The sequence below is a fragment of the Ciconia boyciana genome, chromosome 3, assembly GCF_034638445.1.
Source record: "Ciconia boyciana chromosome 3, ASM3463844v1, whole genome shotgun sequence".
Classification (NCBI taxonomy): domain Eukaryota; kingdom Metazoa; phylum Chordata; class Aves; order Ciconiiformes; family Ciconiidae; genus Ciconia; species Ciconia boyciana.
The window spans coordinates 73,232,995-73,259,636 of NC_132936.1; the positions used below are offsets into that span (position 1 = coordinate 73,232,995).

The following is a 26,642-nucleotide window of genomic DNA, read 5'->3' on the forward strand; positions in this document are numbered from 1 at the left end:
TGTATGTTAGGATGCGTATGTAGCTGTCACTTATGAGAAGAAATCTCCTCCTGCAACACAAATCAATTCACTGCAAGCAAACCAAAAATCCGTCACCTGAGAAAGATGGGAAAGTACACATGCTTTAGGCCTTGGAAGCAGTCCAGTAAGGGGCCACTTAAACTGAAAGCATGATATATTTTGAGAACTTCTAAAGTAAACCTCATTTTAAAAGCAGTAGTTCAGTTCTACAGCTCAACCAGGAGGAAAAAAAGTGGTAGATGCTGAATCTGTAGCTCAGAGGTTCATTTTTTGGAACATGGAACATGATGATACTTACCCCTTCTGGTGGAGCTCCTGTATGGAGGGAGGGGCCAGCGCTGCCTAACTCCGTGTGTTTAAAAGACAGACATTCTGAGGGTGAGACAGAACAGAAAGGCTGCAGTGAGAGCCGCAGTTCATGACAATAGGAGATAAGAGATTTTGCCTGTCCGGAAAAAAAACCTACTGCCATTCTACAGAGTTGGGGATTGGGGTTGTTTGGTTTTTTGTTGTGTTTTTTTTGGGGTTTTTTTTTGGGGGGGGGAGGGGGCTGGGTGTTGGTTTGGTTTCCCCCAGCTGGGAACCTGTATCCTTGTCAGCTCATGTACTGGGAAAGTGAGACCTGCCATGATGCCATGCAGAACAGTTGCCCTTTCCTAACTGTTAGTTGTGGCAAGGAGTTTTAAAGTGGCAAGGAGTTTTACAAGTGGTCCAGAGTGGTCCCAGCTCAAAGTAGCACTCCTCTGAAAGGCATAAGACTTCTGTGGCTCAGTAAAAACCACGTACATGCTAAAGCAGAACACTAGTGCTGTAACTTTTTAAGACTTGATAGCTCCAGCTCTATAGCACAGCAATGTTGTCTGGCAATTCATTTATTCAAGATTTGCACTATTTTTTTTATTTAATTTTGTTAACCTGATGGTAGTATTTCTTCCCTTGTGCTTTTTAACTTTGTAGAGCACAACAGAGAAGAAAAGAGTTACTCATGGAAATCGGCCAAGTTGCGAAGCAGTACCAACACTTTTTCAGGCTTAACCCCTCATCTATTTGTTGCAGCTGTTTAGAATTGAGTTAAATCTCCTTGTTGCTGTGCAGGTGCTTGGTTTACAGTTTCATAAGTAGGGATGCAAAGAGCACATGCTAACAGCTGCTGAATTTCCATCTGCATTGCAATTCATGCTATGCTTGTGCAGTAAGGAAGAACTGTCATGTATCTTTTTTTTTTTTTTCCAAGTAAGAAGCTAAACTTCAGCCTTATACATCACTTCTATTTGAACTGTTAATGAAAGGGCCAGGGCTATGTCCGTGAAGTGGAAAGAACATTAATTTCCACATACATGGAAGAGGAGTTTGCCTATGACTGTTTGAAGATTTGCTTCAACAAGATGCAGTCACCATGCCCGTGCTAAGAGTCTCAGCGGTTTCCTGTTTAGCCTCTGTCATGTGTTTTCTTTCACTACCTTGCATTCTTCGTTCAGATGCCTCTGTAGCTCTGTCTTAGCATCACCTCTGTCTTACGTGGTTCTGTTATCATTATGGTAGCTCTCTTATGGCATGGTCCTGGAAAGCGCTGCTTGGGGCTCCAGGAATGTCAGTCACTGCCGCTCGTTCCAGCTCAGCAGAGTAGCTGCCCTGCGCAAGGGTTTCCAGGCTCTGCACCTGCCTGAAGCAGCCAGTCAGTTGTGACACATCCCCTGCTTCCATCATCCTTCCTCGGCTGGGTACCTGGCAAATGTTTGGGATCCTATGCTCTAATGACACTGAGCTTGAGGAAGTAAGTGCGAAGTACAAACCCACAAGGTGCTAGAACAAAAAAAAAAAAAAATTAAAAAAAAAAAAGGAAGTTTGAGCAGCATCCCTGTTGTCTTCTGCTGACATATACCATGCTGCACTGCTGGGTGGTGGGTTTTGGTTTGGTTTTTTTTTCAAGGCAGTTCAGTGTTAGAAATGTTTCTCCTACCACTGTGGTGCTGTCAGTTTATTGAGACAACTCTTGAGTTGTTCCTGTCACAGACCAGCTGTGAGGACACATAGATGAGTAACTCGCAGAGCTCATCAAACTTAGGATAATCTTTCCTTAGGGGGGGGAGGTGTATGCATGTTGGAAATCCTAGCTTTCCTCCCTCACTGTAACAACTGAAGCTGAGCATGGATAATTCTGATCACTCAAATGATAACTGTGCTCAGTCTAATGCCAGGTAGTTAAGATTCTTTTTTTTCCCTAGTCATTCTTCTGACAAACTGTTTTTGTAACTAAGAACAATGAAAAGCTAAAAACCAAATAGCACCCTGCATCTAACACACTTGGCAACCTGCTGTTTTATGTAACTAAATATAGATGCACACATGAACACAGTCCAATAAACAATTTAAATGTTTATTTGAAAAATTTAACAGTACAAATCAGCATGGGCAGACTGGGCCTACTTAGCAACAGTAAGCCAATACTTCTGTAAAATTTTGTAGAATTTTCTTTTTCCTTTTGAGACTTCACATAGTACTGCTGTCACAGATACAAAAAGCACATCGTTTACAAGTGCTAACAATTTTTATGAGTGGAAGGGACCATAAAAGTGTAAAGTGCTTGAAATATAAATCTGCCTTTTTAGTTTTTGTTTTGCATATATAAAATGTCAAATTACTTGAGTAACACAAGTATTTGGTAGTGATATTTTCCTTGCAAGGCACACTCGACCCTAAGAGACCTGAAACCACGTTGGGCAGCTTTGTTTTGGCTTGCAGGCACAGCTAATGTTTGTGATGCTCCTTCGTCCTTTCCTGAAGAATGCCATCTGGAGACTTCAGGACACCCTGAATTTCACCATCTCACTATTCAGGACAGCTGACCTGGTTTATCTATGGGCATGAAGGCAGTCAGCATCCTGTCTGAGGTGTGGAAAAGTGACTTCACAGAAGTTAAAACCAATGGTAGTCCTCAGGGTGGAAAGCTGTTTTATTTTGAAGCTTCTGAAAAGGCTGCGTGTTTACAGAGAGGCACAGGGAAGTCAGCTTTGGGCCACAGCCTGAGTGTCCCTTTACCAATTAATCAACTGACTTAGTTTTCTTAGTAGGAAACAAACAAGGTATTAAGATCAAGTGCCAAATTTCAGGTCAACTAAAAATTTGTTTTTAAAAAACAGTAACTCCAAAGTAAATACAGTATTAAGTGCATGCTTTCTTATCTAAATTATTTTTCCTGTCTGGAAGATCTGAAGGCAAGCTGATGGTAATCACAGGTACAAAGCTGATTCGATCCAGGAGAAGGATGCCTCTGAAAGGTAAGATTACCTGGCATTAGAAAGTGATACACAAAACAATTTTGTGTTCTAAAAGTTAGATTTATTCTTAAACTCCCCAAACTTAGTTTAAATCAATGCATCAAGTAAGTATTACCCTCATAGTACCTCTTTTATGAAGCTAGAATGAGAACTTGATGGAAAACCGGTTCCAAAATGTACTAACTGTGCTTTCAGAGGGGTTGCTTCACACAGTTTCTACATCTGAAATATCAGCAGCATAGGCTCTATATGCTCAATTTCATAGTAGCCTGAAACTGTCTGCTGTCAGGAGCTACTTTGTCAGGCTCTTGCACCTACTTCTCCAAGACTAGCTAAAGCCTCTAGTTCTATCCGCGTACTGTAGAGTGGCATTGAAGACTTGGGACGAAGTCCTGACTCACATCTGCAACTGTGTCATTCACCAAATGAGACCTTCTACTCGTTCTTGCTGGTTTAGAATTAAACCTTTACCACTTTTTACAGGACCACTTTATACAGGCAGCAAGAAAATGACTCTGTGGGTTTTGGTGTATTGGGTTTTGGTTTTGTGGTTGGTTGTTTTTTTTTTTTAAAGGGGGGGGAGTACCATCCTTCCAGTGTTATAGTTTATTGAAATACTCTGATAAGCTATGCACAAGCCCTGCGTTCTCCAATTGGAAGAGAAATTACTGCAGGCTGCTTCCTCTGCTCTGTACTGACCTCTGCCATGGACAGGCCATCAGACACTTTGCTGAACAGTTTATGGGGATTAGAATTTTTTTCCTAGTTCTTCTTAGTTCAAAGTTTCACACGTGGCAATGTTAGGCTACTTACTGCTGGGGGTGGTACAAAGTGTTTCTTCACTTTTTCTGCTCTAACAACTTGGTTACATGAAGTACTCCAAACTGATAGCACGCTTTGTGCAATGTCAGGGGGAAGCACGGTCTCCTTTGTCACTGCAGTTTCCAACCTCCCTGATCTTCCAACCCTCCATTTTTCTAGCTCTGTCAGGAGGACTAAGGCCACTCATATCCCTGGGTGGGTGCATAAATTAACTGCACTCAGGGCCATTCAGAAGCACAGCTGCTCAGTTGCATTTGAAGACATCAGCTGTGCTTGTTGTGGGTGATGAAGCATGCTACTCTGTCAGTCACTTCTGAAAGAATGTATGGTTCCAAGGGTTAGGTCTTCCAGAACTGACTTGGGTTGCTTTAAAATGTACATGATTGCCCATTCCAGCACTAAGTCTATCCTGATTTCTTAGCTGCAGTTACTAATTCATCTTTCCACCCCTGGTTTTGAGAGCTTGCTTCTCTGAAAAATATGAGTGGTGCTGGTAACACACCAACTGAGTGAATAAAGCCATCTGCAGTCAATCACCTTTATTTATGACCTTCTGCCACCAATGCTAGCACCAATCACTATGGCTTGTAGGCTGCCTACAGAGGTAGCTCCTCCTTGGAGAATTCCTGTACAAATTTGCAAAGCCAAACTTGAGGCCTTTCATAACTACTATAATAACTCCGACACAGCAGGAGTATGAAAAGCTTTAGAGTTGGTGGAATTGTTTAGCTCTAGCTTCCACCCTCCTCTCTCAGAGCTATGTTAACGGTGTCTCACAATGTAGTCCTTAGAAGACTTGATAAAAATTTGGCAGTATGACTGCCAAGTTAAAGACATTTCCAATGAAAGATTTTCCCATGTTCCTCTGAAATGCCTATGTGTCAAAAGGTCACTTGGAATGGAAAGTTACTGGAAGCCTTTTTGCTGAAGTGTTGCCATCATCTTCCTACAGAATGGGGCTGCTTCTTGAAAGACTTTTTAGTTCATGTTTTGCTTTCATCAGAGAAAAAAAAAATAGCAAAAATTACTTACTTGTTTTCACAGGAAGGGAAAATCACCTTTAAGACTTTGAGAATAAGAGCTGCTCCAACAACTCCAACTACGATGACTTCCATCAAACTAAAGAAGATGGGTAAAGATCGAAACCAGAATCTGCACAACCCTTTTCTCAAGTCTTCCACCCACTGGCACATCACCTACAACCAAACAGGTAAAAATAAAACGATAGGTTGCAAAACATAGCAAGTGCAGTTTTTGTAGCCCCTGGTGAATCACATTACATGGTGACAGTTTTACTTAAATTTATGTATGCTTAAACATACATAAAAGCAGGATGGAATTGACTGGTGACTCAGACCTCTTTCTTCTACAAGGTTTGGAAGGTTTAGTTCTCTGCTCATCCTAGCAGAGTTCCCTGAAAGGAAAGGCCACTTTGAAAAATAAAGGCCACTTGCACAGAGCAGGTGAAGGGTGAGCTATCTGGCCTAGGTGCAGAGAAGCTATGATACCATGGCAGTGTACAGCAGGGAAAGGGTTACTGACAGCCCAGGAGAGGGGCAGCACCTTCTCTAGCCCCTCTGTAGCTTTCAGCTTACTATTTTGGCCCTCCTGTCTCAGCAGTAGGTTATAAAGCGTTTCTTTCAGCCACAGAGGCCGCCATCAAGCCCATCCTTACCTAATCTGGAACTGAAACTTTTCAAGCTGTTACTGTGTTTCTTACAGTGGCTGAGACCAATGGCCCATCTCCCAGAGGGGTAAGCACTTAAGCAGAGACAGAGAAAACTATGTAATTTAAAGCTAAACAATATTTGAAATTGTTATGAATGCTCAGCTTGGCATAATGTAAATATCACAACTCACTGTCATGAAGTATCTGTGAAGTCAGAACACTGCAGGATTTAGAAACCCATTTGATTCCTACTGGAGGAAAAAAACCCCAACAATTTCTCACCGCTAAGGGGTAATTTAAGGAAACTTTTTTTAAAGTTTCCTAGAGTTTGTCTGTAAAAGTCTGTTCTCCTTAGTGGCTAGCTGTGGGGATTTCTTAAACTTCTATGGAAGTCAGCTACTGTCAGATACCTCACACCACAGAAAATCCTGGTCTTTAACAAATATAAAGCAGCAAAACAGTACTCTGAGAAGTCAATACTAGGTTAAGTAGGAATGGCAATTCTCTCTTCCAGAAATGAGTTATTACATACTATATTGCTTTTTTTCAAATTAAAAATAAAGGACCAAAGACAAAGGCCTAGGAATGTTATATACCACCTTCTTACCATCTTTAAATGTATGTTGTGTTTGGTCTTTACATGAGGAAAACCCACTATATGAATCCTGACAATGCTGGGTTTGGTTTGTTCTGTAAACATCCACAAAGGAGGAAAACATAGTATTTGTATGTGTTTCTGTAGACAATGCTACAAATGGGGAAAGAAGTTTATTCCCTCAAACTGTAATACTGAATAACATTCAGCTCTATCTGCAGCATGTTACTACAACTTTTCCTTCTAGAAATGTCACCAAGCTGTATGCATTTCATCTCTGGGGAAATGGGGGGGAAAAAAACAGAGGGAGGGAAAAAAAATGCTTCTCCTTTTTAGACTGGTCTTTAAAGGTATATACTAATAATTCAAACAAACAAACCACAAAACTACCTTGTAAGAAGATGGAGGCTCTATCCTAAGAGGGGTCTCTGGTAACTTGCCAGGTAATGTCTCTTCATCTACTGTAGTTTCTACTTGCCGGATGAGGTACTGACTGGTAGTTTGCAGTGGATCTTGAATATCTGAAGAAGAAAAGCTAAATTTACTGGGGGGCTTGCTTTTTATTTGACTCACTATTCAGGAAAACAAAGGCATGCTGCATTTTTATACTTATGGTACAGTTCTCACACATTTACAGCAAGAACACAGAAGGCTGACTTTTTTTTTTTTACTTGAGTAGTGAACTTGATAAGAAGCAGAAGCAGTGTTACAGTACAGCCTTTAGCTGTGCCCTTAGCTGTACATTTCAGCTGTCACCAGATTAAAAGGTGATGAACTAGATCAAAATATTCATCTCCTATGAAATCCTTGAGAGTTTTTGATTAAACAAAACTGAAATAAGATTAAGGCATCAAATAACTTCTCTTGCTTTTAAGTTATTCAAGTTTGATAACGTAAAACTATTCTCTGGTTTGGAAGTGACCCAGACGGGTATTTCCTCTCCAGTTTTCTCTTTCATTCTCAGGAAAAAGGGGGAGCTTTAGAGAAACTTCCATCATAGCACTGAGACAAAAATTTATTCCTGCAAGATGTCCGGGTTGCAGATTGATAAGTACGAAGTGCTTCAAAGGAGAACAGATTTGAAAACAAACAAAACACCTAAATTCAACAGCCTGAGTAGAAGACAAAGGGTGTTTAAAAAAAAAACAAAAAACAAACCACGTAAAACAAAACACTTCCCTGTTAATGAAGAAACTGGTTTACTATGTAAAACATAGGAATAATGATGTTCTTTCACCCTTGTAAAGCAATACATCAACTATGGATAAAAATGTTATGTAACAGCTAAGAGAGATACCTTTTCCTGAGAGGCTGGGAAGTGTAAATAACATGTCGTTGTCCCTTGGGATGGAATACAGCATGCTCTCTTTCAAAGGGACAGTGTAGTTTGAATGTCTAAGTACTCTCAGGTCCTTTACTAAAATATCTATTTCTGTTACTTCTTCCTGCTGAACCTACAAGAGATGCAAACTTGTTGATATTACTGAGTTTAAAGTAAGAGTGAAGTAGGCTGGCAGAGAAAACCAGTACATCACAGAAAACTCTAAGCCATTATGATTTAGACATAGGAATGTTACAACACGAATTAGCATTCTTTGTTTTTACTTACCCCACTTCTATAGACTATACCACATTAGAAAATATGCTGAGCAGACTGGGTCTCTCTCTCCCTGCAAAAGCATGGGGTAGTCACTCCATGGGCTTTTAACCAAGTCTTGCATAGCTCATTCGGGAAGGCATTTTAGGGCATGGAAAACTCAAGTATGTAGTGAAAGAGCACTTGCAAACATTGAAAGTGTTGCTGAGGCAAGACTGACACTTCTGCTTTTGCAGTAACGTTGCTTTTTTCCAACAACCGAAAGAATAGTTTTCTTCCTCCTCTTCCAGTGACACACTGGACCCATTTCACTTAATAATCACTGCAAGCATCGCTTATATAGAACACGTTCAGCATAACTCCTACTAACATCAATAACTGCATTGTGAAGCCAAGAACTGACAGAAATGCAGAGTGTTTGTGACCATAGTTATATTTCTATGTAGCAGTTATAATTAACAACAGAGGAATGCAGCATGTGATACACTTTCACTCGTGCTTTCAGAGCCACAGGCCAACCAACAGTCTCCTTTTGCTTTGAACGTGCACAGAACAATGCAATGAAACAGATGATCATTACTGTCAGCTGATAACTAATGAGAAAGATTGAAAGCTTTTGACTTAAAGGAACAATTAAGGAAAGAGCATTAGCTTTCTGGTGGTTCTTACCAGGTCCCTATGAAAATCTGAAACGCAGTGTGATGTCTAGTTTGAAATCTGAAATACACCACCACTATTGCGTAACAACTGAACCAAACCAGGATATATTAGCCTCCTACTAGTGGGATAAACACCTCATTAGAAAAGCTTCAAACCTCTCAGTGGGATTTTTCATTAACAGAGTAAAATTTTGACATGATGCAGATCCCTGTAAAAAATACTACATGCTTGAGTATGCAATTAATTAAGGACCAATGCTATTATCATAATTCTCCTTTAAAAAAAAAAAAAGGTAGCAGAACACAAGCCAGCTTCAAAAGAGCCTGGCCACATGTAAAATGCAGACATGTACTGAAACAAAAATTTGACACTTTTGCTGGCTTCAGCAGCGGTATCTTCTCTCCAGAACCTCTCTTGTTGGAAAAATAACTATACCTTATAGGCGATTTTGAGAACTCAGTTCTGCACATTTCAATCTCAGCTAGAATTGTAATCCCTCACATTCACTGGTATTTGTGCAAATACAGTTAGAATTTGGGGGGTTTTTTTGTTCATCTCAAAATCCATGATGTCAAGATTTTTATTCAAATGAATTAATTATCTTACATGCAAAATATTCTAAGGCTAAGCTCTCAGGTGTTGTGGGCTTTCACAACAAGCCCACCTGCCATAAGAGTTTGCTGCTGCAAGCTGTTCCCCATGCTACATGCTTGAAATGCTTTGTTAGCTTGGAATAAACAATGGGGAAAACCTCAGGACTCAGAACAAGCCCATGCCCCTTTTATTTATTTTGTACATTATTTTGTAAATGAAGTATTGCTTGTGAGTGTGACTTTGCTTGCATAAACACTCATCTTGAAAGAGCATGTGACAGTTACTGATATTCTAACAAGCTTAAGGGAAAGTCATCCAACACTTAATTATTAAAATACGAATAGAAGCACTAAAACTTGAAGTCTCCTCATGAAACACTCCTGCTACTATACAGGCAACTTAGGTTGGTATTACCTCCCTCAGTACTGTGCTAGCTAGCATTAGATTATATACTTTGTGCTCTAACCACCAGACAGACACATGCGAACCTTTTAATCCTTGGTAACTACTTGCCTCTCCTAAATTAAAAACAAGCAGAATGTTGGGGTTTTTTTTTACCTGTTGTCCATCAATTTCTATCACTTCTTCCTGAATGACAATCAGCTGCAAATCAGAACTGGATGCCAAAGGCCACTCGTGAACCATGATGCGAACACTGACGGTTCCCAGGCGCTGCTGATCTGGTAAGTTATCTAAGTTTCCGTTCTCCACTGTTAACACACAATGTCACAGTTTTCAAAGAGAAACCATCCCAACCAGAAAGCAGTATACAACCGTGGGGCAAACAGTTGCAACTCTGACACAGATGCCTTTGCACACGTAGCATCTGAATGGAAAAGTCGTTACAACTACAGAGGACCACTACCATCAAACCAGAGATGCCTGAACAGTTGTACAGAAGTCTGTACTATGCTGATGTCCTTAACACTGCCAGTAACTGCGGTTATAAGCAGCAGTAATCTGGGCAACAGGTAAAACAGATGCCATGATTTTTTCCCAGTACATCACGACCTCAAGCTCAGAGCAGGTCTCATGATATAACCCAGCAGACAACGGCAGCACTATATGACCCCCAGACTGAGGGAGCTTGCAAACAACGTTGCATCCCTGCCTTTGAGGTTTGCATTTAAGCACTCTAAGCAGCACTCTTTGGCTTCACTATTGCTGCATTCTTATTTTAGTTGTCCAAAGGAGTTCTAAGAGTAATGCCACAGCCCAGCCAGCCACCTGTGTAAACATCTTGATTCGCACAACATTCCTCTTCCTCTCAATACAAAAACAAATACGCTCTTTACCACACACACTGCATACACTACTCAAGATGAGCGTCAGTTCCCTCATACATGTTTTCTCTCCTCCCGGCCCTGTTTTCTTATGTGACCATGACACCTCAAACTCTCTCCCTACCCAAAAGCTTTCAGCTATTTCAATAACCTAATATTCCACAAGCATGCAGAGAACTGCCTTTCTACCCTCGGTGTTTTTGCATAGAGTTAGTATCCTCTTCCCAGCTACCATGCCTCTACTACAGGTGAGGGCATGCTAGAACTGAAGTGCTGCAGAAGTGCAAGAGTGGAGGTGACAGATCTGTCCAGCATGCAGATAGCAAGGTACACAAACTGAGACCGAACTGGCCCCTGTTTCTAAGCCACTAGTGCTGTGTGTCCCTTGCAGTGCTGAGCCTAAGAGGCAACGTGGGGGAATGCCGGACTAGTGTCTTTCAGTTACACAGTAACAACTCAGTGTGTTCATTAACTTTTATGCAATGACCTCTTTCCTCATAAAGCTATTTTGCTTATTTTAAATATAGAAAAATACTTTTTGGCATTGTTTCGCAATATCTTCGATTGTGAAAATAAGTGGCAGAAGGAGAGAAAGAGGTTAGAGAGAAAGAGAAAGGTTCCCTATAGGTGTGAGCCAGAGCACTAACCTGGTGGCTGAATGCCTCCTGACTTACAGCCGCAAGCATACATTAAAGGACCAAAGCCTGAAAGATGCCAAGTAGCTGAAGCTCCCTGCGGTCCCAACCTTTCATGCGTCCAGCTGCTCAATCCTCACTACATTCAACAGGCGTGAAAGACACTCACTCTTCCAAAATTGAGATTTGTGGCAACTTCAAGTGGGGATATAAGTGCCAGGCATGACCTGACAACAGTGTCCAGACAATACCATTCAGGAAACTTGGTCTCTAATATTCCAAACTTGAGCCAAATATTCATGCTTTTGTTTTTACATACATTCAGGAGTATTTTTCCCCTCTGTTAACAGGTAACAAGCATCTCGATATTCCTTTAGCATTTTACAAACATTATCTGAATCTATCATCGAGGATTTAGTAAATAAATAGCACAAACATTACAGATAACAGAAAGAAGGACTGTGCTGAGGACTCAGACCCAAACACAGAGATAGAGAGTTCCAGGTTCCCAACTCCCAGGTCAAATCAGTATTTTTCTTACTGCTTCAGATTCACGTTCATAATTGTAGTCACTGCAAGCTATACAACTATGATTTGGGAAATTAATAGGAACTACAGTAGAGTGCTCAGTTTCTCTCAGAATTAGTCAATGAAATAATATCTGTTTTTCTGGAGTCAATTATTTTGCAGGTAAATGACATTTTGCCATGTTTTTCTACCCTAGGACAGAAAAAATGGAAGCAATAGGAACATAACTGTCCCAGAAAGAGAGAAATGAATTACTGCTCTCCCTCTCCTGCAAAGAAACAGCAGCAAATTAATAATTGATCGTGCTTGGGAAGGAAGGGTTCAAGAAACAAGGCCATGGCTCAGAGAAGCAATTTAGAAAAAGCATTAGTACTTTCTAAGTAAATGTCTGATTGTAAGGAAAGGATGACCTCAGAAACCAAGCTAGAGACTGACTGACAAATGAGCATAATGGTCCTCGTTTAATTAATTATACAGTATGCTCTGTGTATCTCAAAAAAATCACAGTACTTTCTGGTCTTTCACAAAAGGCGTAGCATTGAACCAGTGGAAAAAACAGCAGTTTCAAGATAATTCAGTCATTAACCACTGCAGGACACTAGCAAAGCCGCAGTATTTGTGCTATAATATCCTATCCAGCAGAAACTTGTTTGTCTAATAGACACAGAAACGAGCTAATTAAAAGATCTTCCTAACAATAATTCATACTTGTGTTACTGAATCTCTTTTTGGATATATGCCAACTAACCTAGGGACACAGCCAATAGCAGGGTGGAGTTGCATCCTTCTGCTTACATTGTCTAGCTTGTAGTGCAAAACATGCTTTTGAGAAGATAGGCAGAGTCTGGATTTCAGATTAGACCATTTACATATAAGCATGTGAATATGACTTGAGAACAAGGCAGCAAGATTTTTTTTTCCATCCATTTTAGTAGCAAAATTACCCTACCTTGGGAATTGATTTGCTTCTACAATGCTCAGGTTTGCAGAGTACGAGAACATGTAGTCATTGTAAACTTTGGTTACTAGATAACAGGGAAGCCAAATACCCCGGGGTGGGGGGAACAAAAACAAAAAAAGAGAGAATACTCACATATTATTGTTTGACATGTTATGTGGGCAACCCCGCTTTTCATAGGAAAATCATTTAGATATACCTGTCCATTAACATAGGTGATATTAAAAACAACCTGAAAGACAGACAGACAGAATGAGTGTATGGCTCCTGGCCCTATGCTACAATTTTGTTCTCAGAGGAACACACTTCATACTGACTGACGTCAGACAAAACAATATATTTGAATCCATATGCAGACTTTGTTTCACTGCATATTAATTCACTGAATAAATAGAAAAACTGGACCAACCTGTCCTTTGTGAAATTCTCCACTGGTTTTCAACATCATAACATTGACTCTGATCATTTCCTGGAAAAGAACAGTGAGAAGAGATTTAAGTTTCTGTGCAAACACATAAGCCACTGCAGGCCACAGGCAGCTTTCACACACTGTCCTGACAGAATGACAATGTCCAATCCCCAGAGCACATTCCCAGGCTTTCTATGCAGCAGACAGAAGAAAGACGAATACCTGTTTCATGTAAGGGTTCGCCTTTTTTTCCCCTCTCTTTTTAATAAAGAGGACTGATGAGAAAGAATGACAGCTGCATCCCCTTATGTATAAGGCTTTTTTTAAAGAAAGATGAAATAATAATAATCAAGCTAAATTCTCAGGTGAACTTGTTTCACATGGATATAGTGGAAAAGAAGTCTCTCATATTAGCTGAAAAATAATAGACAATACAAGGTAAAAATCAGATTATCTGTAAATGTTTTTTAAGTGCTCCACTTAGTCTTCAAGGTGAAGTATAATATAATATATGTCAGCCTATACTAAAGAACACTCAGTTTTTTCAGTGTCAGCAGTAATGCTGGTTCTTTTCTTTGGTTATCATTCCCAAATTATGCCACACAGGACACCTGCAAACTCACAGCTAATGGGGATTTGCTTCCTTCTTTCAGATCCCAATTGCTGTAAATTTATCGACTCACTCATTCTGTCCTCTCATTTCACCCTTGTAATTTCAGGGGCTCTTTTGCAGATGGGACCTTAAATCTCCCAGGCCTGCCCCTGACAAAACCTACATACAAAAGCCAAACCTCTCTTGGACATAGCCAAAAGTAATGATTGCCACACTGCTTTCCTGAGTCATCTTCAAAAATAATGTTAAGCTCCTTATTTGCCTTTTGGAAGCCTTAAATGATTCTAATCATGTTTCATTTTCCTCTGGAAAACTTCTCCATACCTTCAGCATCTTCTTTAGCTCTGTGTTTGAGTCATGGTTTCACAACTAACAGCTAAAAAGTGAGTCATGTCTCAACAGAAAGTTGAACTTGCCCAGAATTTAAAATAAATTTAAAAAAACCCAAAACATAAAAAGGCTTTTTGTTCGGGTTTTTTATAAAACACTTACATTTTCAGGCAAGAAATACTTGAAATATACACTACCTAGCACAATATACTCACAATTCATGAACAGAGAGCTTCTGAAGTATGACTATAATGTAAAAAATGCCTTAAAACAACAGGTGTTAATGAGTAAACGCAGGTAGCCAGGATTACCAAAAACTGAAAAACAACATCCGAATCTGATTCAGCGGAAATCTGGCATCATGACAAGCATGGTTTAAAATCTAACACAGATAACCTTTTGATTGGAACTGACTTGTCATTGATGCCTCAGACGCATTTGTCAAATCAGCAGGAAAACTCTCTGGACACTGAGACCAAAGAGAAATCTCTTTCTCGATACCCTTTCTAGGAAACAGGTGTTTACACTGACTTTTCTTCAAAACTTAAATGCTAGCTATTCAAAGTAAATTAAAATTACCAATTTACTTAGAGAACTGGAAGTCTATTACTGAAAAGATAATCCAGATCAATAATATAATCATAGGATGTAATCTATTCTGTCATCCTGTAACTTCCTCAAACCACTTATTTTCTTCTCAAGATTTGAAAATTCTGTATATTTCAACAATGCTAAATATTCCTTTAGCAATTTATCTAGCATTCAGAGCTGTACTTCTTTTACACCCTCAAACTGCTTAACAGATTACCAAAACCTTGTGTCATGACTTCTCAGGTTTTTCTCTTTTCTGGGAATTCAAAGGGCCCAAAAGATGGATTTTCCAGGCAGTCTTAATATTCCTTCTGCTTTTAAGCCTCAAATGAAATTTGAGTTCCTTTACACAGAAAGTATTTTGCAATCTTTTTTCAACATCTACAAAGTGACTCACTGAGATTACAAGAAAAAGGAAATGACTGCTAGCCTGTAACTGCTGAAAAAAAGGAAAATCCCCCTACGTTTTTTTTAATCAAATGCTTCATTTGAAAATGAAGGGCATGGGGCAGGATAGATGGGCTCAACAATTGAGCATTAAATGTACAAAATGAGCTATATATGTGATGATTAATTTTCTTCACAACAGCTGTCAATTCTGTTGACGTAGTATCCACAAGCACAGTGATGAATTCTAGTACATACTTAAAACTCGCACTTTAAGAGCATATTACATGTTTAAGAAATTAAAATATTTCAGTGGATCACTTCTGTGCTGTCAAAGTTACAAAAAATAGATCATAGTATGCAGACAAATAAGACAGCTTAGCATCTTGCTGCCTCTGCCACTAAGAGAGACAGTGTAGATCTTTCCTCTCCTGCACATCATCCTTCCTTTTCATTTATGCCAAGCCAGTGAGCCAATTTAGCTCATTATATTGTCAGGAAAACTTTCCCTTTTTTTTGACGGACTGTTTTTTTGTCAGTTCGACAAGCAAGGAAGAACCAGACAAGCACGAAAGATGCAAGCACGCAGCTGGGAGGAAGGAGCTGGGCTACCTGCGCTGACAGCCACAGGCTGTTGGACTGGCTCTGCTGCACGGTTTAGCTGCCCTCGCAGCATCTCCCCCTGATCGGAGGCAAGGTGACGGGGCATCCTCTGAACAGCACAGGTTCATAAAGCTGCTCAATAATTTAGAGCAATGATTAGTACTCCACTACAGCGGCTACGCCATGACCCTTGCAATTTTGTGTTCATAGGCAATGGAGAACTCATATTCTTGCCATTCCCGTGACCAGTCTGCTCACATCCAGCTCCAACAAATTCTCCTACTGATGACTTCCCATGTTCTGTACATCCATTCTCCTGAGTTGTCATACGTTCCTGTTTTGCCTCTTCACTAAGCAGTCTCAAAGACTTGGTGCTATTCTTGCTAAGAAACATTTCAAATAGATCTCAAAGTTTTGATGCTAACAAATAATCAGTTTTCCAATTGTTCTTGCTCCAAACATTCCCAAACTGATACAGAAACATCTCCAGGACCAGAGGAAGACCAACTTTTCCAGAGTCAGAATCAACTGTATTGATGTCATTCCTGACAGATGTTAATTTAACTTATTCTTAAAGCTCTCCAGTGATGTCCAAAAATTTCACACTCTCCTCAACTATTTAGTGCTCAGCTAGCTTTAACTTTAAAAGTTTTCCTAATGTCTAACCTGAAGCTTCCTTGCTGCAATTTATGAACAGGTCGTTCATTACTCTTCACAGCGTCTTCCCATGGAAAATAACAGTCCTCCAACTCAGTCGTCCTGATTTTATGCTAATACTCCCAGCTCACTTAATCTTTCCTTGGAGGCGAGTTCCTCACTGCTGCCTTCCCATGGCTTCCCACTGGTCTCTCCTGCAGTGCTGCACCCACAACTTAATGGGTCCTGCTGTGGCCAATCTTCCTGACCCTACACACCCCATACCAACATCTACATGAGGGCAAGAACCACACGATGCATGCCAAACACAACGAAAAGCCAGGCAGGAGGGCTGGGGGAAAGAGGAAGGGATTATTGCAAGCAGCTCACAGGAGAGCAGACTGACATCCCAGCTGGCCCACTTTCACCCACAGCAAGGAATGGGTGATGCACAGCATTCCCCCTGTTAACACAACCCTGTACCCCCTTGATATCTGCTCATTAATAAGTGCTCAAGAGCCATATGTTGTTAATGCTTGTAAACCGGGAGGGAAAGAGACTGGGCAGGCCAATAGTGCTTGTACCATGCTTTCATGATGAAATGTCTGGCCTGACAAGCCATACTTGCTAGAAAGTGCTCCAGTGGTAATTCAAATTCCCATCTTTCCAATCCTAGGGGTGAAGACTTAGAGATTATGAAACATCCTTTGATTTCAACAGAGAAAATACTTTTTAATGTTACCATAACAAAACTCACTACTTAGGAAAGAAAAAAAAAAGTGTTTAAAGATATGTCTTATGGCTATACACTTCAGTACTAAGAAAAGTAAATAACCCCACATCACTTATTTTGTGTATCAAAAGCATAGTAAGCCAATCCTGTAGTAACAAAGTCACTGAGAGCAGGACATGGGTCCTCTGCAGTAACCCATAATATTGCACTGTCAAGTTCTGGAGAAGCCTGAACTGTGAGTGTAAAACTTGTTTGTATTACTTACAATGCACTTTTCAGTATTAATAATATCATGAAAGTTCACATAAATTTCAGATAGTCCTGTAATTTAAAAGGTCCTGAATTCATTGAATATTTGAGAAAGCTGTACTGTGACAGAGTCAGAATCAAAGGACAGATCCAAGAAGCAAGTCAGGTCCCTAGGAATCAGGTTGTGCTTTCAGCTTACCAGTGACACCCATTCCATCATTCACAACACCTTAACCCTTCCTGTGCTGGTGAATGCTTTCACACAAAACTCTCCAATTTACACTAAAAATGGTCCCATCATTCCTAATGCTGTTATAGGATGTAGATGTCCCTCCTGAGTTTTCCTACAATTTCTCATCACTGTTTTAGTGCTCCAACAGTGATATTTACAGTGGTAATGGCCACAGTACCTGTAAAGAGGACAGTACTTAGACCACAAATGTATGACATTCTGTTCTAGGACAGCTAGGCAACAGCACTAACAGTGTGGTGACATACATTACAGTGAATTAGTGAATTTTTGTGACTTTGGATCAATAGAGATAAGCAGGTAGGGATAATTTTCTAACCTGTTCTCTTTTACCACGTGCTGCAACAGAACACAGGAGTGTTAACTGAGGCAGTATAATCACAGTAGTAGCAGATGAGCAAGATGAGAAAAAGATGGCAGCAAAGAATATAAAGCATCTGGCGTAAGTTAAAATGGAATATTCATTAATTCTTAAAGACTCCCTATAGCAATGCCCCACAAACAGAGAACATTTCACCTAATCTTAGCCTTTTATGAAAAATGCTGCACAAGACAAAGCTGTTGGGTCTAATCACGCAAGAACTTAAAACAGATCTGATTATGGAATCACGGAAAAACTTCCACGGGCAGTGGGTACCTGATGGGTGCACTGTACAGTTTCTCCCAGTACAGGGTAACTGTTAAGTCCTACACAACTGCATTAATCACATAAACCCCATCTAGATTCAGCCGCTAGCAGCCAACCCACTTAAAGTACAGCTGTTCTCTACTGAGGCTCTCCAAACAAGGCTCTTTCTGCACTAGAAGGCCTGTGGGAAGCGGAGCAGGCAGCACTAGGAACAGATGGCATAGTGCCTTGCAAGATGGCCAGCTGTACAAAGACTTGGAAGACAGACAATCCCCTCGCAGTGATTACACAGGCACTACTGGGATATCCTGTTTGCGATAGGAAAATATAAAGTCCAATGAAGGTTGCCAAACAGGTAAGAAATAGACAAAATTAATAACTTGTTTCTAAATTTGAAAAGTGATTATGGGAAAAAAGTGATTGCACAGACAAACAAAACTACCACCCAAACTCATACCATTTGAGTCCTGGCACTCAGATGGACAACTGGCTCCAAACAGTGTAACTGTATATTTGCAATCCAGGGCTCTGTGATCTGTGTTTCTCATAATTCTTTCATCAGACTCAAAACAGAGCTATGTTGTAGGATGAGTCTTAACTGCAATCAGGCATAACTCAGTTAAGAAATAATCATGGTACAAGTTTGACATGACAAGTTTGACTTGACAAGTTTGCAGGACGATAATTAGTCCCTCACATTTTACAAAGTTTTAGTACAAAATCTTCTCCAATAAGGTTTGGCATTATTAAACTGCATGACAATATTTAGGGTAAGATAATGAAATCCAGCATTTGCTTAAGTAACTAAAGCTGAACTATCTTTGTTAACATAAAAATCTAACATGACGCTTTTCCTTTTCTTTTCTGAACAAGCACAGTTACATTCCTTCCTTGCTTTGCAATGATTCTTAGTATAATATTGCTTATCCTTTCCTTTGCCCTACGTAAGTTGCTAGAATTAATCGCCTTTGCTTTCTCCCTGTTAAATCACCTCATACTATGAATATTTTATCAGGAGTTTTAAAGGTGAATACTTAGTCTCACATCACCGGGACATGGTTGCATCATACTGCTTTAATATAATCAAATATACATGGAAAGATGATGTCAGATCTTTTAAGCATAAAGTTCAGAACATCCGTCAGGCTGTTAATAGAGAAACTGGCATAAAGTGATGAAAGAAACATTTTAGCATGTCACTATTGACAAGTTTCTTCTTTGATTAAAATACATTACACCCACTGCATATGTACTCAAATGGTTGATGTAGTGAAGATTACTTTCTTCTGTTGTGAAATAATCCATCCACACAGAGGTTTCTTGCAGCCAACAAATAATCCGAAAACAATGTTTTTCAGGCAACTAAACTAAAAAAAAAAGTCTGGTAGGCAAGTAAGCCATTTAGAAAGAACACTGCTAAACCTAAATTATCAAGAGGCAAACACAGTAAGCAAACAACATAGCATTAGCATTCAGCCCACTGTGCTTTTAGCCAGTTCCTATCAGCACCTTAAATACTCCAAAACACAAAACGTAATTCTTGACCTTGCACCAGAAAAACACATTACTTTAATGTAAAGGTCAGTTGCCTTGTTGCATCATTCCCAATCTTTTTTATTTATTTATTTTGTCTAATATCAATCAATCTGTAATCCAGTTTTGCTCATGCAAATTTCAGCAGGAGAAAGAAAAATCAAAACACACATGCTAATGTTTAAAAAAAAAAAAGTCCAGATTTCAAAACAGCTTATTTAAGAAATGACAAGTATTGCACAACAACAGAAGCGTTCGCATTCCGGAGCTGAACAAAAGCATTTCAGACTTACAAAACGTTATTCCAATGTTTCAAGGTTTTTCCTCAGTCCTTCCACTATGGTTTCTGTAACATCATGGCCATCAACTTGGAGGTAAACTTTAATACCAAGTACAAGAATTACAAAATGTGAAGCTATCAGTAGTATGCTGCCAGTGGACTCCCAGAATTGTAGAGAGCACAGTCGTGGCATCCAGTCAAAGAAAAGCTGAACATGTTGATGCTGCCTGCTCCCAACCAGTCTGCAGTCCCAAGCCATCCTGAGGAAAGACCATGATTATTCTGACCCCATCGCCCACTGTCATTGAGTTCGTGGCTTCTGAAGCCAACCTGACAGCGCGGCATTCCCACTGTGCTTATTCCCACTGCCTAGGCACTTCTGTTCCTATCAGGCCACCATAAACCAGCTTGTGCTCAGAAAATCAGCAATTCTTCTACTCAAAACCTTCTCAAGATGTGTTGTTCCTTCTACATCAATAATGATCCTGTATGTACAAAATGAAATAGTGCAGGAGGAAACACAAGTTTTTATTTTTTTAAGTTTGAGATTTAAAAAGAAAAAATACTGAAGTAAAAATGTGTATGTTCCCTTTTTGACTCTTACAAGAGCTATTCTGCATATACTTATGCCACCACACCAGTATAAAGCTAAAAAAGTGCAGACACTTCCAACTAGCAAAAACTGAGCTGACAGACCACCTAAGCAGTACAGCACAAATGGACAAACTCAACCTCGCAAACAGCACCGCTATGCCCATCAGGCATTACACCCCAGTTACTAAGTCAAGCCTTATTAGCACTCTAAAACATACCTATTCTATTTCCGACCCCAAGCTGGCTTCCACAGAAGCGTTCCAGCACCCTGTGCCATGCTCACTCGTACTTTCAGATCCAAAGATAGCATGCACAGATGTGCCTCCATGTCTTGTACAATTGCCAGCTGTTACAATGACTTTAATGCTATTAAGTTGAAGTTTTGGTGTGAAAGTGTGATAGTTTCTAGGGAGAAGGTAAGCAAAGGATAGGTCTATATTCTGTTGTCACTTCATGTGTCTTCTGGCAAATTCAAGCTTGCACTCCCCTTCTCAGAGGGATAAGCAAAGTACCTGAGGACTGAGCTCTCTCTGCTCTCTTTAGAGCACCTGACTTCAAGCACAGACGCACTTTTGTAGGTGTCTGAAGATCTAGATCCCCATTTTGAAATCAGAGCTAAGCAGATCTCTCTTCAAATGTTCATACAGAGAAGCAGAAACCAGGAATTAAACCCAGGAATCCTGCTTTGCAGCACAGGATGTGCCAGTGCAGGGCCTCTGTCAGGCCTTCTTGGAAAGGTTTTACTTAAATGAAAAAAAAACCCACCTGTGGAGGAAATAAATTTACTCCCATGACAGCAACTTCACATCGACTAGACAAGTGACTACAAACCCAACACAGCTCTTCCCTCTTTACGATCTCACACTTTGGAGATCGTGCTTATAACAATTAGAGAACGTATTTAGTCATGATTCAAGTACTGACAGAAGTACCCAGTTCTCTTCTGTAATTTTAGAGGTCAAAGCTCACCAGTGCCATGGCACATCTTTTTATTCCCACTGAGATCTCCTAAGTAGTACCCAAAAAATTCCTCCCACTCTTTAAAAAGCCACCAAATTTAATTTAAAACTAATCTCACCAAGGCACAGCATAGGTACTGGAACGGAAAAGCAGACAGCACGATGCCCCATAATACACCAATACATCGAAAACCTTTTCTTGGTTCAAGAGTACAGAAATCACTAGGAGCAAATGTGGAACTAATGCACTCATACTTCTATAGCACTGAACCATCAAGATGTGGGTAGACAAGCATAGAAATACAACATAAATACATCTACACTGGATAGAAGTAACTATCTCCCCCCTCAACCTGTCAGATATTTATTTTGACATATCAAATCCTATATAAATGAATCATTAAAGGGAGGGGGGAAACATTACACACACAGTAACCGAGTTTGTGGCAGATGCATCATTTTGTCCTTTTGTACCATTTTTGTACATTTTAGACCGAAACGTACTTGAGCAGCGGGTCAAGCACTGTAAGTAGGGCTAACAGCCCTTAGGCTGCCAAGCGCTACAGCCGGAAAAAAACCCTCATAGCCGGCACACCGCCCTTCGGTGCCACCGGCTTCGCCCGCTTTCTCCAGCGGCGCCAGCGGCTCCCGCCGGCGATGCCGCCCGGCCGGCCGGGCCAGCCTGCGGCCGAGGCAATGACGGCCGCCCTGCGGCCGCTGCGGCCAGGAGACGCCCGCGCCGCCGCCCAGTGCCCCCGCGGGGCCCGGCTCACCCCTCGGAGGCAGAGGGACAGGGGCTGACCCTGACCCCGGCCCCGGCCCCGGCCCCGGCCCCGGCCCCGTCGGTACCTGGCCCAGCTGCAGCGGCGCGGCCGGGCCCAGCAGCGCGGCGGCCAGCGACAGCAGCAGCAGCAGCAGCGGCTCTCGCCCTCCCAGCGCCGCCTCCATCTTGCGACCCGGGAACTAAAACAAAGTGAAACATCAACAAGCGGCGGCGGCGGCGGCGGCAGGGGCGGGGCCGGCAGGAAGCGGCGGGAGGGGGCCGGGCCGGGGAGCCCGGGAGCCCCCGGCCGTCCGCGCCAGGCCGCCTCTCTCCTCCCCGCCCGGCGGCGGCCGAGGGCAGGGCGCAGCCCCCCGGCCGTCACACCAACTTTTTCACTAGAAAGGGCCACGCCACCTGGCCAGCTCCCCGCTGAGGGCGGGTGTCGGCTCGGGAGGGACCTTGTTTTGGAAGAGGGACAAAAGTTTAGCGAGAGAAACAGCTGGGTTTGTGCTCTCCTGCGACCGCTGCCGGCAGCAGCGGCGGTGGGGCTGGCCCTGCCCTGCCCTGCCCTGGCCTGGCCCGGCCCGGCCCTGCCCTGCCCTGGCACCGTAGCCGCTGGAAGATCCCGAATTAGGCGTTGCAGAATAACGCGTGGACACGTACCTGCTCCTACAGACGCCCGTTACCGTTGATGATAGATGATTACAGCCTTTGAAAGCACTTTGCATAATAAAGAGAATTACCCAAATAGCTAATGTTAATAATTACTACTGTTTATGAAATGGCCAAGGTACGCTCATCAAACCAACCTACTTGCCGCGCACCCGTAAGCACCTGCAGTTGTCCACCTGCTCTGCCTGTAAACGGCAAAGGCTATTTGGCCGGAGTAATCCTGAGCTGAGTTCTGAGCACCACACATCAAGAAAGGTTTCTTGAAAGCAAAAGCAGGCAGCGTACTCCAGGGGAGAGCAGAAAGAGTCATCAGAAAGGAAGAAAGCACAAGATAAAAGTTTTAGAGAGCTAGAGGTCTTCAGCCTAGAGAAGAGAAAACAGAGGGAAACTTAATAGCGGCAGTCAAAACCACAGGAGTCTCTGGCAAAGAGAAAGGAAACAACCTGAATCTCCAAGTCCTCGGTGGATATGGAGATAGAAAGTCCTTTATTTGCAACAAAAAAGATTGCCATTATCTGTTAGCAAAAAGCTTTCTAACGGTAAGGGTGGCAAACATCTTAACAGCATGTCTAGGGAGGGTTTAATATAACCAGGGCAGGGCAATAAATTAGCTGTCCTGTTGAAGCAATCTGTAGCCTAATTTTATATTGCACTATGACTCCCACTTGGTTGATAGTGAACATCATAAAACCCACAGAAACTTAGTATTTTATATGCAGTTTGCATTCATGAGACACTGGTATAAACATCTGGCACAAGATACAAGGCACTGGAAAATGAGGCCTAAGAGAGTCATATATTGTGAAGTATATTTCATACATATTACGTGAAAACCTCAAATATGTCATCACTAAGTACATTCACTACCAGTAGTTAGTACTATTTTAGAGATTAGAAAAAATAACGCTGATTAACTGCCTTCTGTGTAATCACACAAGCCAGTAACGGAAAAAGGGGTAAAAACTGTCGTCTTAATTTCCACCACCTCTCTTTACCATCACCTAGTTTACCTAGTTTCTCTTAGACCACTCCTTAAGACTTTTTTTTAATCTGTTGTGTTTGGTAAACTGAAAGAAATAGCTAAAGGGTCTGTTCACTGTGCAGGCTCATGAGGCAGAAAACTACGTGGTAAGTCAGCTCCCCAGCAAGATGTTTTGCTGAACCTCGTACGGGTCTTTGGGGATAGGATGGCAGCTATACAAGAATGCAGCTCTTGTTGGTACTTGCAGTCATTTGCATGTGCTGGTGGGAGGAAATTTAAATTACCTAAATTCCTAACTATGAGTTGCACTCTGGGCATAAATCAAGAGTGGGGGTTACTTCCCAACAGGACTGGTGAATCCTATATGAGCAAAAGCAAGCTACAATACTCCAGTATTTTGTGTAGTAGATTCATGATTAAAATGTTACAAAATGTACCAGAGGCATAATAATTAATGGTATCAGAGTATATAAAAATACAGGGAAGCAAGGATCACTGACCTGCAGAATTTACAGATTCAGCAAAGTTCAGGGTGGGTTCTCAGCTGACCTCAAGGAATTTAGCGTCTCACTAAAATGGAATAGGAGATGAATGCCTGTTCCTTTTTGACTGCCTCCTTTTGCAAGTTTCCTGGTAAACTACCTATCAAGTAATGCTTTCCTTCCATTTGTGTTTCCTTTGTTCTTTCCTTTTTCTCCCAGTCTTTTGCACCCCCTTTTCTTCAATCCTCTTTCTTCCTTTTTATTCTCCTGGAACTTAATTAAAACTGCAAAAATTATGCACGAAAAATGCTTTCAACATACTTGTTTTCCCCAAATTTCAAAGCTTTCATTAGTCTCACAGCACAATGGATAACAGTTTTATTTAACATAAATGGTAAAATTCCTTGCAATAACTAAATAACTAGTGATCTAGTTTCACAAGTGATCTCTCCTTGGGTGATTCAATAACTACTCAGAGCTGGGACAGGCTGGGAGCACAAGAGGGCTTTCCCCTTTTGGCTCAGACGCGTGCCTCCTAGGCTCCTCTAGTCTACTGGTAAACGTGTCCTGACATTTGTAACTATTAAAATGTGTAACATTTTAAAGTATCTGGTACTGAGACTGACTACTGCTTGAGCTGCTGAGTGTGCCACAAGTGCTGTATTTCAGTGGTTTTATATTTAAGTTGGAAGTGATGTTTCTGACTTTTTAAAGTGATCATGAAAAGCCATTTTTTCTTTGAACTTTCATTATAGCCATGGGTTATTAGAAGGCAAAAGCCAGTATAAAGGATAAGGAAATTATTATTTCTTTTATGATTAAAAACAGTGATAAAAGCCTGGCCTAAGTGGGATGCTTTCTTACTGAAGTGCGACGTACGAGTTCTTGAAGTAGCAAGTAAATAGTTAAACTTCAGTCAGCACAGGCTTGCATAAAACTGATGTACCGTTTACATCCCTCGTAAAGTTTCAGAGTAATAAATGTAATGTGTGCTACAGTGCTTTCTTCTATCAATAACTGCAATACATGGCTTAAAACCAGCCTTGAATCAATTCAGGACTGATGTACAGACTAGGAATAAGCTCACAAAAACAATACAACACTGCAAAATGCTTGATGATAGCACAAACAGCTTTGAAGACTAGCACACTGTGGAGGCCGAATAAAACTCCCTGCAGTGCAGGTCTTGGTCCCAGGACCAGCTCACTATGTCTCCAGGATCATCATGCAGCAGGATAGTGGTGAACAGAAAAGCGGGTAAATTCCCTGCTTGGCTATTTATAAAGGTGCTGTTATATAATGTAGTGATCTGATATTACTTTTGCTGCTTCTTAAAGAGGAGATCCTGCTCTTACCCACCTACATGCACCTCATTGTGCTGCTACCTGTGCATTCCTGCTCCCCCCCTTTCCCTTCACTGGTTCCGTTTTACTGTACGGCGAGTCAATTCAGGTCACTAATCTGGCAGAAAGCAAATTCAGCAATGAAAAATAAATAGTTTCCCAACAGATTAGTGACTTGAATCGACTTATTGTGCGATGAGTACCAGAGCGTGATCCAGGAAGAGGTGAAGGCAGCGCAGCCTGAAGTGGAAGCTCTCTGCACAGGAGAGCAGGATCCCTTGCTTTGAAGATAACAAGTCTTTAGATTAGTAGAGCTGTAACAAGAACAATCATGCTATGGCATCATTGGAAGGGAATAAATTCTGTTTGCTTGTCTGTTTTTTCAGTGTCGTCCCTAGTACTACAGCCTGTGCTGGAGCCGTGTGCTCCAGGCAAATATTGGGACTGCTAATCACTTTATAACCCTCTAACTGTGAGGTAAAGGTGATTTTCTTTGACGATGTAGAAGAAGCACACACCCCCCTCAGTGAGCACCGCGCTCCAAAGCTGCATGATCAGCCTCAGAACGTCTACTTTGCCGGAGGAGGTTGCTCCTGGGGGTCCCCATTTTCTCCCACCCCCTTCAGGAAGGGCTCCCCGGCAGCCTAGCCCCGCTGCCGCCCGCCCTCTCCCCGCCGGAGGGGAGAGGCGTGGGGGCGCAGCCGCGCCGTATCTTCCTGTAGCCCCTGGGCTTGCGAGAACAGGGGAAGCGGGCGCGCTCGTCGGTGTGTTTGGCACGCACCTTTCCTCGCGCCGGGGAAGACTGCAGCATGGAGGCGGGCAGCTGCGAGGGCTGGCTCGGCCCCGGGGCTCGTCCCGCTGCGAGGCCGACGCGCTTGTGGGGGCATCCAGCCCCGAGGAGGGGGGGCGCTCGCAGCGGGGAGCTGTCCTTGCGCCTCCAGGGCGCCTGGCAGGGCCCCCGGAGC

The 26,642-nt window shown here is 41.8% G+C and overlaps 1 protein-coding gene across 3 annotated transcripts; it reads right to left on the minus strand.

Moving 5' to 3' along the window:
• Positions 1–2,380: 2,380 nt before the first annotated feature.
• GINM1 (glycosylated integral membrane protein 1) lies at positions 2,381–26,633 on the minus strand. Of its 3 annotated transcripts, none has more exons than XM_072856139.1 (9): positions 26,459–26,633; positions 22,285–22,398; positions 13,050–13,109; positions 12,776–12,872; positions 9,795–9,946; positions 7,683–7,839; positions 6,776–6,906; positions 5,154–5,317; positions 2,381–3,292 (listed from the first exon to the last, which is right to left on the minus strand). In XM_072856139.1, the coding sequence occupies exons 1-9, from the start codon at positions 26,486–26,488 to the stop codon at positions 3,184–3,186; spliced, it is 1,014 nt and encodes a 337-aa protein (XP_072712240.1). In that variant the 5' UTR covers positions 26,489–26,633; the 3' UTR covers positions 2,381–3,183. The 3 variants fall into 3 exon arrangements, with proteins under 3 accessions (XP_072712240.1, XP_072712242.1, XP_072712241.1); XM_072856141.1 differs by lacking the exon at positions 26,459–26,633 and adding an exon at positions 22,613–22,631; XM_072856140.1 differs by lacking the exon at positions 26,459–26,633 and having other exon boundaries at positions 22,285–22,576.
• Between the last annotated feature and the right edge of the window lie 9 nt (positions 26,634–26,642).

Excerpts from the sequence above, each read along its gene's own strand:
- GINM1 (XM_072856139.1), bottom strand. The coding sequence starts at position 26,488 with ATGCTGCAGTCTTCCCCGGCGCGAGGAAAG. Across the intron at positions 12,873-13,049 it reads GAGAATTTCACAAAGGACAG|GTTGTTTTTAATATCACCTA; the intron begins GTTGGTCCAGTT and ends TCTGTCTTTCAG. Across the intron at positions 7,840-9,794 it reads TAGAAATTGATGGACAACAG|GTTCAGCAGGAAGAAGTAAC; the intron begins GTAAAAAAAAAC and ends CATCTCTTGTAG.